The following is a 14,676-nucleotide window of genomic DNA, read 5'->3' on the forward strand; positions in this document are numbered from 1 at the left end:
TCAAAAATTGTCACTGAGTGTAGAGTTCCCCAAAGAAAGCTGTTACTTTCCACTGCTGGTTTTTGTTTTGTTTTTCCATACATTGCTCTGCAACTACTCAATCATTGTGGATGCTTGGACACCTTACCAAAAAAAAAACCCCAACCTCGAACGAACTGCCTCACTGTGTGTTCCCAGCATTAGTAAATGCAGGTTAAGTTGTAAACTTTCAACTTTGTTTTTGAATAATTACTCTTTGAACACTTGCTTTATACCTCCAGTTGTACAATTTCATATTTGAGACACACATTCATTGTAAAATTCTGCAAATTGCTCTGGCTTGGCACGGTCTGACCTTATGGAAGATAAGGAGCCTGAAGGCAAGCAGTCACACAGCACTAAACCATATGTGCTTCTAGAATGCAGTGGAATTACTACATTGCCCTTGCCTTGCAAGCCACCAGCAGAGATGTCAGTATTTTGGAACTTGCATCTATCTCAAACTGTAGGACTGAAAGCAATAATAGCTTTTTCTATTTGCAGTTACAAAGAACTTTTTCTCACCATTTAGATGAATTTTCACGCATTGTGAGAACTTCATTCATTCAGTATTGCATCCCATTGTTACCTTAATTCATTCTGCCTTTTTTTTTATTCGCTTCACAGTGTGTATATTTTGGAATTCTCAAAAGTGAAGACATATATTTTGCAGCCAGATTAGTTAAAGCAGGAAAATCTGACCTCCTGTGCAAACTAGCACAATTTTAGGCATTTTAATGCCTTACAGGTGCACGTTCAGGATGTTGCCATTATAGATTGAAAGGCAATGAATAGCTCGTGCAATTGCTCTCAACAAGCAATTATTCAAAGTATCTACTTTTGAAAACGAAGTGAACAATATACGTGATAATAATGAAACGTTTAATTCTCAGCATTCACTTTCGATTTTCCACTATGCAGTGTAGAAAGCCTAAATGTGTATTCACTAAATAGATACACTATTTATTTAAAATTAGAAGCAAAACTCTTTTGTTACATATTAGGCTATGGGATCCATGGGTGACATTTATACTGTGTGGGGAAATTCTTGGTGCTCGGTGTAATGGGCTGAGGCGGGAAACCTGAGTTCAATTCCTGCTCAGCCATGAAGCTCACAGAATAAATTCTTCGCAAACTTGTGATAAAATGAGAGGAACTATAAACTGCTTCGAAGTTTTTCTACCATTAAACCATGTATGTTCCCACCTTAAGTTTTTTGTTTTAAAACAAAAGCAGAATACATTTCAAAAGAGAAAAGCCTCAATTAGGACATACTATGAAATCCATATACCTGTATTATTACTGTTTATAGGTCAATCAGCGTATATAGACAGGCATTTTGCCAAATCTTTTTTACAAGGTAATGACTGACCTGGTGGCTGTTGATATTATCAGTCTTTGTGCAAGAGGTATTCTACAACATCAGCTTTTTGCCTAACTTAGATATTTAAGGTAGCCTGTATGTTCATTGGGGAACAAACACTATTGATATGTGATACACTGTGATACACTGATCAATTTTAATGTCTCAGAACTAAATACCAATTTTATTTCTGTCCTCAGTGCCCAGATTCTGCTTGCAAACAGGATTTGCTAGCCTATCTGCAACGTATTGCTTTATACTGCCACCAGCTAAACATCTGCAGCAAAGTGAAGGCAGAAGTTCAAAACCTGGGAGGAGAACTCGTCGTGTCTGGGGTATGTAAATTTCTGAACACTTCGGTTTTGGCTTCCTTCTACATCAACAGTTGTACAAACTTCGTTTATGTTAATTTTTTAGGATTCTGAACAATCTTTGTGTGTCTTCATTTTGTTTCTGATCTCTGAATATATAAATATCCTTTTGGAAAGATTCCTGGAGCATCTTGGTTTTGCTCAAAAACTCATTACAATTGTTTCTGATGATCCTTACATACTTAGGTATTTCTGGTAAGTCAGAGGCCATGCTAGATACGCAAAGTATTGTGCAATTTTTCACAGTTGTGCTATACTTTTCATTCAGAGAGTAAATTTACTTTCATTCCTGTAAGATACAGGCTACATCTAAACTTCGTTCTGCAGCTATCCAGAGCTGAGACCATTCCACAGCTGCATTCTGAATAATGGTTTACCGTATTTTTTGGGCGCACCGGACCATAGGGTGCACCCAGTTTTTTGGGGGGGAAATAAAGGGGGAAAATTTATTTTCCCCCCCCCCAGCTCAAGCTTCCCCCGACCCCAGCCCCCAAACAGGCAAGTCTCCACAAGCCGTGGGAGCGCTCCCGCTGCTTGCGGAGAGGTCCGCGAAGCCTGGACGCGCTGAGCTCAGCGCGGCAGGCTTCAGCATGCAGGCAACTCTCCGCAAGCAGCGGGAGCCCAGCGCTGTCCCCCGAGTTTGCGGGGCTGGCGATGGGGAGGAGCAGGCTTCTCCCCCCGCCAGCCTTCTAGCCAAGTTGGGGGACAGCGGGATGGCGGCGTTCCGCCTCCCCGCTGTCCCCCAAGCTCGTGGGGCTGGCGGTGGGGCTCTCCTGAAGCCTGGAGAGCGAGAGGGGTCGGTGCGCACTGACCCCTCTCGCTCTCCAGGCTTCAGCGAAAGCCTGCATTCGCACCATAGGATGCACACACATTTCCCCTTCATTTTTGGAGGGGAAAAAGTGCGTCCTATGGTGCGAAAAATACGGTATTTTCTGAAAGCATCATAGAATCTAGATCTAATCCTTTTACTTCTGACCAAACTACCACTGCCATGTCATTCTTTTCTGTCATCATGTATGCTTGTTTCTCATCGCTTTTTACATCAAACTGCTTGTCTTTAAACCTCTCCACAAACCTATCCCATTCTGTTGTTTCTGCTTGTGCCTTGTGCTCCTCCCAGTCTACCAGTCAGCCGCTTGGGACTTCTGCTTTCAGGCTCCCCCACTTATTTCTTTTGCTGCCCCTGGAACTTCCTAGCAGAATAACTAAGCAATGCTCGCTCTCGTCCCCTTGGAAACCTGTAGTTTTAACCCTTTGGTCCCCAGCCTAGCTGTGTGCACATCATTTTCATCCCATCTTACCTTCCCCTTTTATCTCATTGCCACCATTGGAAACTTCTTCAGGCAGTAGTGACAGTCTTTTTCTCCTCTCCTCACCTCCCCATAGGTTTATATTATGCCAGGGGTCAGCAAACTTTTTCAGCCGGGAGCCGGTCCACTGTCCCTCAGACCATGTGGTGGGCCAGACTATATTTTGAAGGGGGGGATGAACAAATTCCTGTGCCCCACAAATAACCCAGAGATGCATTTTAAGTAAAAGGACACATTCTACTGATGTAAAAACATGCTGATTCCTGGACCGTCTGTGGGCCGGATTGAGAAGGCGATTGGGCTGCATCTGGCCCCTGGGCCTTAGGTTGCCTACCCCTGTATTATGTTGTAAAGCACATTGTATATTGATGGTGCTAAATCACTATCAGCATTTTCTCACACTTTTGCTATACGCACTGTAGTCTCTTCCACTTCCTCCTTCACTCTGCAAAACTGGAGCAGTTTTGTAGCACTTAAAAAATTTCATTGGGCGGGTGCGTTTGTGGTTGTGTGCATGCACTGAAGTACAAAGGTTTGTACCCAAATGTAAGACTGCATGCTCCCCTACAGCAATGCAGTTCCCCCGTCCAGTGGCATGCTGACATCTTCAAAGGTTTACATTTAAGGAGTAAGTTTTTCCAGCACAAGAATGTTATCCCACTGTATCAAGGCTCCCCATTTATCCATAAATGTTTTATACATTAAACAGTGATTGTGATAGAGACACCTTAGTGGTGGTCAGAACATGGTTCTTATTTTTCCACAAAACTAGTACATCCTCAACTTCTTTTTTCTGATCATCAAAAGGCTTGTTCTTAGCTACACGTTGTGTTTAGACAATTACTTTCGCAGAAGGGAATTCACACTATAAGACACAGGAGAAATGAAAGGTTCAGATCCTAAATCTTGCTTGAAGAAGAAGAAGAAGAAGAAAACAAGCGAATTCCGCCTTTGAGAATAATGGCAAACTAAAGCAGAAGCATATAGTAGTGTTGGCAGCAGCACCTTCACACAGAGTACATTTGGTGTAGCAATAGGCTCCTAGCAGATCTGTCACAACCAGGGGAATAGTGGATGAGCACTGCAGAAAACATAACATGTACTGCTGTGGTATTCTGCATGTGAGGACACTCTTTGGCAAGGCTCTTGGCATGGGAGAAAGACATAGCTGTTACCCCGACAGCCCGCTAACATGTTCCCTGGGGTTTTACTGAGACTATAAAATGCCTGTGTGACTTACATGGTCTTCTGCCATAAATAATTGTCTGTCTCCAAGCTAGACTCGGTAGAATGTAGTTTAATACACACTGAAAAAGAAAAGTGCATACACCGTGTAGGTATCCCGTTCCCCATCAGCCAGTTGAACAATGACCTAGTTTGTTACAGCACTTGCCTTCCCATTAAGTGTTTGTTTGTGATGTACAAATACAACATTTTGGAATCTGGGAAATAAAAAAATAAAAGTTAAAATCGGCAAAAGGAGTCAGGAATCCCATATCACTTGTTTATGCAGTTCTTGGTCAGAAGGGTTTTGTTAAATGCAGGGCATACAGGAATGGTTATTCTCCACTGATATGCAGAATCTGAGAAATGGCTGCAATGGATCCTAACCCAGATTCTCTTTGTAAATGTCTACATTATCTGTGCTGCCGTAGAAATCATAAAAATGAAAAGGCAGTCTTGATCTGTTAATTAAGAGGCCTAAATCAGTTAAAGGTCTCTCAAAATATGCCAAGCAGTAAATCTTTTTGCAGCTTCCCTCATGGAGTCTTTAAATTCTGAATTCAAACAATCTGTGCCACCCTACCTGTTGCTACCTTCTGTCAATCTGCATGTCCTTTTTGACAGTGCAGTGATGTGATCCTTCACCGATGTTAACATGATACATTTCAATGCCAGCAGATAGTGGTCACTATGCAGTGCTGCACAGTGGAAACATCAGCTATTAACACAAAGTGATGGGATACAACAGAATTCTGGCAGAAATTGTGCAGTGCAATTGTGTGCTTATGATTCCATATTTTATCAGTTTGTTAAAATATGTTGACTTAGTAGAGTAGATATCACAATCCAAATTGACACATGCAAGAGCTGGCTTATCCTTCATTGGTGTGGTTTTGAATTTCAAAAATTCTCCACAGGTTGTTGTTTTTCCTTCACCCTGGCTTAGTTAAATTTTCCTTACTATCTCATTCTGCAATTGAAAGCCCTATCTCAAAATACATAGACAGCTGCTAGCAGCAGCAAAATAACCTTCACAGTCTAGACCAGTGATTTTCAGCCAGGTGGCCGTGGCACCCTAGGGTGCCTTGAATGATGGTCAGGGGTGCTGCGGGCAACACTGGCCTCTGTCCCTCTTTCCTTCCCTCCCTCCTCTGATGTCTTCTTGCATCTCTGCTTCCTGAGGCTTGCACAGCTGTTGGTTGCAGCAGCCCTGGCTACAAGCTCACTAGGAGAATGGTGCCTCTGGGGAGAATGGTGCCTCTGGGGCTGGTCAGGGGGTGCTGCTTGCCAAGAGCTGAGGCAGCCTCAAGAGTAAGCAGGCCAGGGAGTTCAGCCAGCCAGTCCACCAGCCCTTGCTGTTGGGAATGGACAGGCAAGTACTAGTGAGGAAGCAGCTCTCTTTGGGGCAGGGGGCAGCAGCAGCGAGACCAGGGGCGGCGGCAGCAGTTGCCTGGAGGACTCACAGAGGAGGCAGAGGAAACACTCCGCAAGGGAGGGTGTTTGAAAAAGAGTGGGAGGCTGCCAGCTTTGCAGGCAAGGGGTGACATAACTGGACTCCTGAGCCCCACAGGGGTGCCGCAGAAAGAATGGTCAAGGGAGCTGTGGAATCAAAAGTTGAAAACCTCTAGTCTAGACCATATAGTATAAGCAGAGACAGAACAGAGAAGAAGCCCTGTGGAACAATAGCTCTAGGTTCACTGATATGTCAACAAATCAATTTCCAGAGAGGTGGAGTGGAACGAGATCTTGCCCTCCTCTGTTGCTGCTAAAAAAATTGATTTATAGCCGATGGGCTCAGAGCAGGTAGCAGTTACCACATGAGACAAGTTTTCAGGTGACCTGTTAGCATGAGCATCATTTATACTGAGCCAGCCACACCCTCCTGCTCTTCTCTTCTAGTCTACAGAAGCTTACGTCCTGATAAATGTTATTTTTTTGAAATGCCAATGACGGTTTTTGCTGCAACAGGCCAAAACACTGCTATACCTTTGGAAATCCCTTCCTAACTGCTTTTTCTCTCAAGTAATTGCTAAACTGAGGGTTTATTTAAATAAGCTCATTTAACTAAATTTTCTCCAATCGCCATTTGACTATTAAGTACTGTACTTTTGCCCAATGGTCCTGTTAAAAGAAACACTCCATGGTTTTTTTAGTGAAGTGCTGAAGACTCCTTGGATAGTCCAAGCGCTAAGGCATGTATGTGTTGATAATTTTTAAAAAAATATGTGCTCCTCTTCCTTTGTTTACCTGCATATGAAAACACAAGGTTTTCACCCAGAAGCTTGGCATGTAAGGAAGAATTCCTTAAACCTACGCAGGGAAAAGCAGAATACTGAAGTTATTTCAATTTAGCATGAAGACTTTTAATACTTCATGCCATGCCAGCAATCAGGGCGAGCTTTAATCATACAAGAGTGCTTCTGTTTTGAAAGTGATGAGGATCTGTGTTTCATGATTGTGTATCCAGCTGTCAGATGACTGGGGAATCTTGACTGGCTGTATGCAGTGATTGAGTTCATATTATTCAAGAGCTATGGACATGTGTTCCTTGGATAGCAGCCCTTGTCTCCACCTCCACCCGCCCAATGCCAAATAGAAAACCTCTTTTGAAAATTAAGGGGACTTCCAAAAGTAGTCTGATTGGATGCAGGGTTCCGATTCTGACATTTTTGCTTTGAGTGCAGCTAAAGAAGCCCTTTGAATCCTGCCCACTGCTTTCCTTCTTTAAAGGTAAAGGGACCCCTGACCATTAGGTCCAGTCGTGGCCGACTCTGGGGTTGCGGTGCTCATCTCACTTTATTGGCCGAGGGAGCCGGCGCACAGCTTCCGGGTCATATGGCCAGCATGACTAAACCGCTTCTGGCAAACCAGAGCAGCGCACGGAAACACTGTTTACCTTCCCGCTGGGGCGGTACCTTTTTATCTACTTGCACTTTGACGTGCTTTCAAACTGCTAGGTTGGCAGGAGCAGGGACCGCGCAACAGGAGCTCACCCCGTCGCAGGGATTCGAACCGCCGACCTTCTGATCGGCAAGTCCTAGGCTCTGTGGTTTAACCCATAGCACCACCCGCACCCCCGCTTTCCTTCTTTATTCTCCTCCAATTCTTTTAAAGCAAGCACCATGCTCAGTTTCAACTGGAAACCTCTATGGTAAAGGAATCTAACGTATGTAAAGAGACAATTTAAAAGGTTATTCGAAGCATCTTCCGTTCTGCCTTTCCTAAAATGCTTCACAATGAGCACTAACTGAAACTAAAGGGACTTTCTTGCTGCACTTTTAGGTTGACAGTGCCATGTCGCTGATTCAAGCTGCCAAGAACCTGATGAATGCTGTGGTGCAAACAGTGAAGGCCTCCTACGTGGCGTCCACAAAATACCAGAAGTCTCAAGGGATGGCTTCTCTGAACCTGCCAGCCGTGTCCTGGAAAATGAAAGCTCCAGAGAAGAAACCACTCGTCAAGCGAGAGAAACAGGACGAAACGCAGACCAAAATCAAGCGCGCCTCCCAGAAAAAGCACGTGAACCCCGTGCAAGCGCTCAGCGAATTCAAGGCAATGGAGAGCATTTAAACAGAGGGAGTAGTATTTCTGGATTGCATTCCTACTATCAGATTTCCCCTCCCCCCAAATATTCTGTGGATTATGTTAGAATTCATTTACACAATATTTTTTGATAAAATCACTTAGACTAAAAGGAGGTAGGCAAGATATATGAAGCATGAAAATACATCTTTAAATCTGAGAACATGGTTAATTTTAGTATGAAAATGCTGTTTAGAATTCTGTGGCATTTCCCCCCCCCCCTACCTTTTTAAAATAATAAATCCTGCTTTTAAATCTATTCTGTAACCAAAGTTGAATTTACTGTAACATTAATCCTTCATATAGCTGGATCATGTAATTCCTTTAGAAGAAATGTGAGCCTTCTCAACTTGGAAGTAGAATGGAACCTGTACTTTTATCAAAATTATATTATGCTTTGGGTGGATAGAGAGTATAAGTTTGGTATGTTGAAATAATTGATAAAATGGAAAACGCTAGTTGCTGCTTAAAACACTAAGACAACCATAGAAAATGATTTTGAAAAAGTAATATACTATAGCATTCTTTTCTAATTTAAGCAGGTTTTGACTCCTTTATATGAAACAGAACACTTTGATTCATTTGTTCTGAATTGCTGGGTTGAAGGTTACCTTTCAGCGTGTGCATCTTGTGAAGACTTCCATCGGAGCCCATAGGGGAGTGAAAGTTACTTAGTTTTGTAATGCGAAGTGCACCACAAGGAAAACTTTTAATCCTTTTTCTTAAGATGGTGAAAACGTTAAGCCTTACTAACACATAACTGATGTACTTTGCTGGAAGGGACTCTAATAAGTGGCTTGTTCCAGCCACTGTTGTAAATGTTGCATGTTTCCCTCGGCATTCAAATGCAAATCTATCATTGTGTTCTTCTCATAATTGCTATGCATCCTGCCCTGGGCTTTTTAAAAACCTAGCAAATAGCATTGCATTCAGACTGCGATTCAGGCATTGTTTGTCATACTGGGAGCCTCATGGTATAATTTTGCTCTTTAAAATTTTTATGGATTTCTGTTTTTATACCTTTTCCAATAAAGTCCAGTATAAAAACCAGTTGTAAGGGTCAGAGCTTTCTTTGCAGTTCATAAAACACTCCTAATTCCATAATGAAGTGGCTGGGCTATGCAACTAATTAGTGGCAATTTAAAGGGCTAGTCATTGGTGACTAACACATGAATCACTTGCTCACTTTAGTTAAAATGTACATAATGGAGGGTCTGCTATAGTTTCATTGCACCATGGGCAAAATTACTATGCTCTTATTGTGACTCATACCGTGTGCTGGGGGGGGGGGGAGGTACTCAAGAGTTAAATGAGCTGAATACTTGGCATGTGATTGAAGCACTTGTTCCAAAGATTATCTTCTGGTGCTTTAGTTTGACTCTTTGCAACTACTCAGTTCACACACCCCAGTTTAATCATAGTTGAGGGTTTACCATGAATGCACGGATGGCTCTCACTTTACTCCAACCCTGGTGCTAACGGGAACAGCAACCGCAACTCTGGCTTCATGGTAAATGCCTTAACTTATGGCTTACTCTGAGATGCAGATGCCACTGATAAGTCCTAAAACCAAACATACACAATTAAGATATATAGTAAATAAGAGAAACTTTAATACCAAATGTGTCCCAGTAGCTGTAATGCCACCATAGTTAGATCGAAGATATTGAAATAGCAAGAAGTTACAGTCCTAACAGTGTTTATTAGAGGATTTTGATGCAAAACCAATTAAGCAAAATTGCATGATCTATAAAAAAGAACCAGCTGGATGTCCGAGAGAGCCTTCTAGTCACCCAGAGAGGTTAAAATGAAGGCGAGATATATTTTAGTGTGTCATCCCCTCTAGGCTGATACGGCACCAGAATCTTCTTAGAGGCTGGTAATTAACTTTCCCAATGATTGGGGAAGGTCACTGTATGATGAGACATTAGGATTGAATGGAGCCCATTAAAGTCACAAGTTTGAACTAGGACTCTGTTTACCACTTATTCCAGTTTAATGTAAAATGTGGTTTTGAAATGAAGCGTTATTGTTTGTACAGAGATACATCTATAAGGGGAAGTATCTCAGGTCAGCAATAACTACAACAAACAAAGAACAGGGTTGAAATAATCCAGAAACAGTGGGATAGAAACTATGTATACCACCAATAATATTGCAACAAAAATACTGTACTTGTATGCTGTCCAGAAAGACAGAGGAAATAACTTAAGTAAACTCTTAGCAGATAAACTTTTTCATATGGATTGTGTTGTTTAAAATTCCTACATTACATCCATAGCACTGCTTTTTTTAATACTATCTCCAAGAGATGTCTTGGCCTGCTTTTGTTTTTGATCATATTTTCTTGGAGGTGAATTCATTTCATATTTCCTCTCCTGGAAGTGTTGCCTACCTGACCCTCCTAGAGGTAACTTTCCTAGCATTCATATGCTCTCACTGTAACCTTCGTGTGAATTTATTCCTCATTTATCACAACTGCCACATGATCTGTCCAGCTCACAAAGCTTGACTGTGCTATAAACAAAGCACACCTTTTCTCCTTATTCTCTGGTTTGGAATATAAAATTATGTTCTGTGCATAAGCAGTCTGGGTTTTCAGCTGACCTTCATAATTTGACATTTTTCTAGACACTTAACTACAGCTAAGCTGTGTTGAACAAAATACCCCAAAGGCTAACAGTGAAGGTCAGAGCTTACCAAAACTTGGCCAAACAAGCTCTGGTATTGCACAGCTTCCTTGCCCTGTTCAGGAGCTTTGAACAGTGTCTTATGTCAATAACGTGGACTGCAGTGGACCAAGTAGGTGAGTTTGTAATATCTTTATTCAACAAAACCAGCTTTTAACGAGAAAGGTACCCCAAGCCCTGTGGAGCTTGTTAGGAAACCTTAAGACTAGCTTGTTAGGAAACCTTAAGACCATGGGACAAAAGATGCTGGAGGGGTACCAAATAAACCAGATATATACCGTATTTTCCCATAAGACACACTTTTTTCCTCCTAAAAAGTAAGGGGAAATGTCTGTGCATCTTATGGAGCAAATGTGTGGTCCCTGGAGCTGAATTGCCTGGAGCAGGCTGCCTGGGGAGGGTGGGGAGGTAAAGACAGCGAACTTGTAAGGAGAGGAGACAGGAATATTAAAACAAGCAATAAGGAGAGAAATTAGAAGAAAAGGAGGAGCAGAAAACTGTTCCAGCTAAGGAAAAGACGCTAAGGCAAACAAGAGGGAAGGGGGAGTTGAAACAAAGTCGCTGAGCAGCTGATCGGCAAGCAATTAGGAGGGAGTTAAGGGACGCTAGCGATAAAGGAGGGAGGAGGTAAAAGCATATGGATCCTCAGGATTTTTGCATTGGGTCACTCCAAATTCACCATCAGATCATATAGCGTGTCCATGGCCATAGCCTACACCCAAAAAATCACGCATCCACTGTTTCATGGGGCACAAAAATGTGGTTACAAAGCACGGATCCACATGGATTCTCAGGATTTTTGCATTGGGCTACCCCAAACTCACCATCAAATCACATGTCTGTGGCCATAGCATGAACCACAAAAATCATACATCCACTGTTTTCTTCAGAATATTTTTTTCTTGTTTTCCTCCTCTAAAAACGGTGCATCTTATGGAGCCAAAAATACGGTAGTATTCAGGTAAGACTGCTTATCTTCAGTTTCTTCTTCAGCTTCAGCCTCCTTAGATTTTCTGTAATCTGCCTCTCATCCAGGACGGGATACAGTTCATAAGTCTACACCTAGAAATCTCTACAGGAAAACTTTCTGAAGCCATGAATACCACTTCTCAAAGAAAAATATATTCTCTCTGGAGTTTGATAAGCATTCACCTTTAGCTTCTCTACCTGTTCAATGCATATATGAAGATAGATGACAAGTTTTGGTGGTGCCAAAAACATGGAGCCATCCAAATCAGTTTTGATCCCACTCCAGCTGCCCTTGACAGATGAGACAGCGAAGCCCTTTGCGTGAGCAGTGGGATTGAAAAGAGTGAGAATTTATATCTTGTTTTTCCCATGCAGCACAAATCCTGCAATTTCAGTGCCTAATGATAAGGGGAGGGGAGCGTGTCCCTGATAAAGGTCAGTTTTTATACTTTATGGGGAGGGGGTGTTCTTAAGACCAACCATTCAAAGAAGTTACATAAAAACCTAAGAATTGTAAGTGAGAAGCAGAAAACTTAGTACTTGGTTGGTTGGTTGGTTCATTGCATTATCAAAATGTCCTTGAAGCATCCACATCTAATAAATAGATAAAAAGTAAATAAAACAACACACCATCAAATACATCATCCTGGGGCAAGCGACTTGTTCTGTCCACAATATGCAACATTTGCTGCGTTATTAAGCATGTATGCCCATCACTGCAACTTTTGAAATTTGCACATGCCAAATCAGGATTTAGGTCTTAAAATGAACCCAATTCACCATATTTCAATTAACCTCAAATGTTGCCAAATTTATGCTTAAGGGGCTGATCTAGCGTGTTCCTCTGCTACTTTCTGCAAAGGCAGTTTACTCTTCCTCTTGAAACGCATGTCTAAACCACTCCATTCTTCAAGCCAGCCGGAGAATGTGAGCTAGCTGTGGATGATGTGCCTTGGGGGGCTTCAGAGTCAACGATGTAGTAAAAATCGGGAGGCAACAAGAGGGGAGGAAAGCGCAGCCACCGTTTTGCAAAGGCGTGCAAAACAGCTAGAACTACCCAGGCTTGCAGGGGGGAAAGGGAAAGGGGGGGAAAGAGCGCAGCACGTTTTACAGCCACAGGACCCTGGATGAAATGCAGTTATGCAGCTGCATAAATGGCCATGCAATTTCCCTCCTGGCAATACAGTACATCAGTGTTCAGAATGTACTTTCTAAGTGTTCCACGTGAAGAAAAGTGAGAGCTAGGAAAAGAGCATAGGAACAAGAATGTAATGTTAGAGATTAGGAAGATTAGCACCTACCTAATACTTCAGTTTTCTGCTTTCCCCACCCTAGTCCACCCCACGCACACAAAATCATTGGGGTGCTCCATTCCTTTCCTTTTCTACAAAAAGTAGCAGCACATGTGGTTCTAGATTTGCTTTCTTCCCTAGGGCTTGTGGCAAAATGAGCCATGAAATCATGGGTGTCTGCATTTACCTACATCTGGTAGCCAATAAGGGTGTGGGATCCTGAGATCCAGACCAATTAATAGATTCTTTGTATGCATCAACCATCCAGATCAGGGTCACCTTTTTCCACTTTCCCCTGATAGGGACGCGGGTGGCGCTGTGGTCTAAACTGCGGAGCCTCTTGGGCTTGCCGATCAGAAGGTCGGCGGTTCGAATCCCCGCGACGGGGTGAGCTCCCGTTGCTCTGTCCCAGCTCCTGCCCACCTAGCAGTTCGAAAGCACGCCAGTGTGAGTAGATAAATAGGTACTGCTGTGGCAGGAAGGTAAGTGGCGTTTCCGTGCGCTCGTTTCCATCACAGTGTCCCATTGTGCCAATAGCAGTTTAGTCCTGCTGGCCACATGACCTAGAAAGCTGTCTGTGGACAAATGCCAGCTCCTTTGGCCTGAAAGTGAAATGAGCGCCGCAACCCCATAGTTGCCTTTGACTAGACTTAACTGTCCAGGGGTCTTTACCTTTTTCCACTTTACCCTGATAGGAGCAGCAGATTTTAATTCAATAGGTTCTGCCACTCCCATATTGATCCTAGTTATGTGTTGCGTCTTCTTAACATTACAACCCTTTAGTAAGAGAATAACATTTTGGATTGCTAAGAGTTAAAACTCACACACCATCTCAAACCTGAATGGGTTCTTCTTCCCACAGGTGGCCATTGCTCATCTGAATATGGCGTATATATATTTCAGGTGGTTCTTTGTAAACTGCTTAGAGGCTTTCTGCTAAATACAGTATGCGGTAAAGGTAAAGGGACCCCTGACCATTAGGTCCAGTCGTGAGCCGGCGTACAGCTTCCGAGTCATGTGGCCAGCATGACTAAGCCGCTTCTGGCGAACCAGAGCAGCGCATGGAAATGCCATTTACTTTCCCGCCGGAGTGGTACCTATTTTTCTACTTGCACTTTGATGTGCTTTCAAACTGCTAGGTTGGCAGGAGCAGGGACCAAACAACAGGAGCTCACTCCATCACAGGGATTCGAACCGTCGACCTTCTGATCAGCAAATCCTAGGCTCTGTGGTTTGACCCACAGCGCCACCCGCGTCCCTAAATATGCAGTATACACGGTTAAAAAATATGTGTGGATTCAAATATTTCTCACTGTGTGTACTTTGCGGAGGGATGCCATCTCATAGCCTGGCAAAGGGCTTGTTCTGACTGCAGAAGGTCCCAGCTTCATTCTCCAGGTAGATCTGTTGTTGTTTAGTCGTTTAGTCGTGTCCGACTCTTCGTGACCCCATGGACCAGACCACGCCAGGCACTCCTGTCTTCCACTGCCTCCCGCAGTTTGGTCAGACTCATGTTTGTAGCTTCGAGAACACTGTCCAACCATCTCGTCCTCTGTCGTCCCCTTCTCCTTGTGCCCTCCATCTTTCCCAACATCAGGGTCTTTTCCAGGGAGTCTTCTCTTCTCATGAGGTGGCCAAAGTATTGGAGCCTCATCTGTCCTTCCAGTGAGCACTCAGGGCTGATTTCCTTCAGAATGGAGAGGTTTGATCTTCTTGCAGGCTGGCAAAGGCTAATTTCTGGAAGCCTGCAGAGCCAACACTTGGTTGGCTAGAGCAAACTAAATTAGTTGGACTGATGATATGACTTTGTATAAGACAGACTTTTCTGTTCTCTACATCAGAGGCTCCTTGTAGAAT

General features: G+C 43.1%; 1 protein-coding gene across 7 annotated transcripts in view; it reads left to right on the forward strand.

Annotated features, from left to right (window-relative positions):
- Positions 1–8,918, forward strand: part of CTNNA1 (catenin alpha 1) — a 64,797-nt gene extending 55,879 nt beyond the window's left edge. For all 7 annotated transcript variants that reach the window (XR_014561910.1, XR_014561911.1, XM_083730169.1 and 4 more), the window contains exons 17-18: positions 1,582–1,716; positions 7,569–8,918. Coding sequence is in view for 5 of the 7 variants with exons in the window: in XM_083730169.1 (XP_083586295.1) it covers positions 1,582–1,716; positions 7,569–7,856 (423 nt within the window). In the remaining 2 variants the exon portion in view is untranslated. The remainder of the gene's footprint in view (positions 1–1,581; positions 1,717–7,568) is intronic.
- The last annotated feature ends 5,758 nt before the right edge of the window (positions 8,919–14,676 follow it).

Source organism: Podarcis gaigeae (assembly GCF_964106915.1).
Source record: "Podarcis gaigeae genome assembly, chromosome: 3".
NCBI lineage: Eukaryota > Metazoa > Chordata > Lepidosauria > Squamata > Lacertidae > Podarcis > Podarcis gaigeae.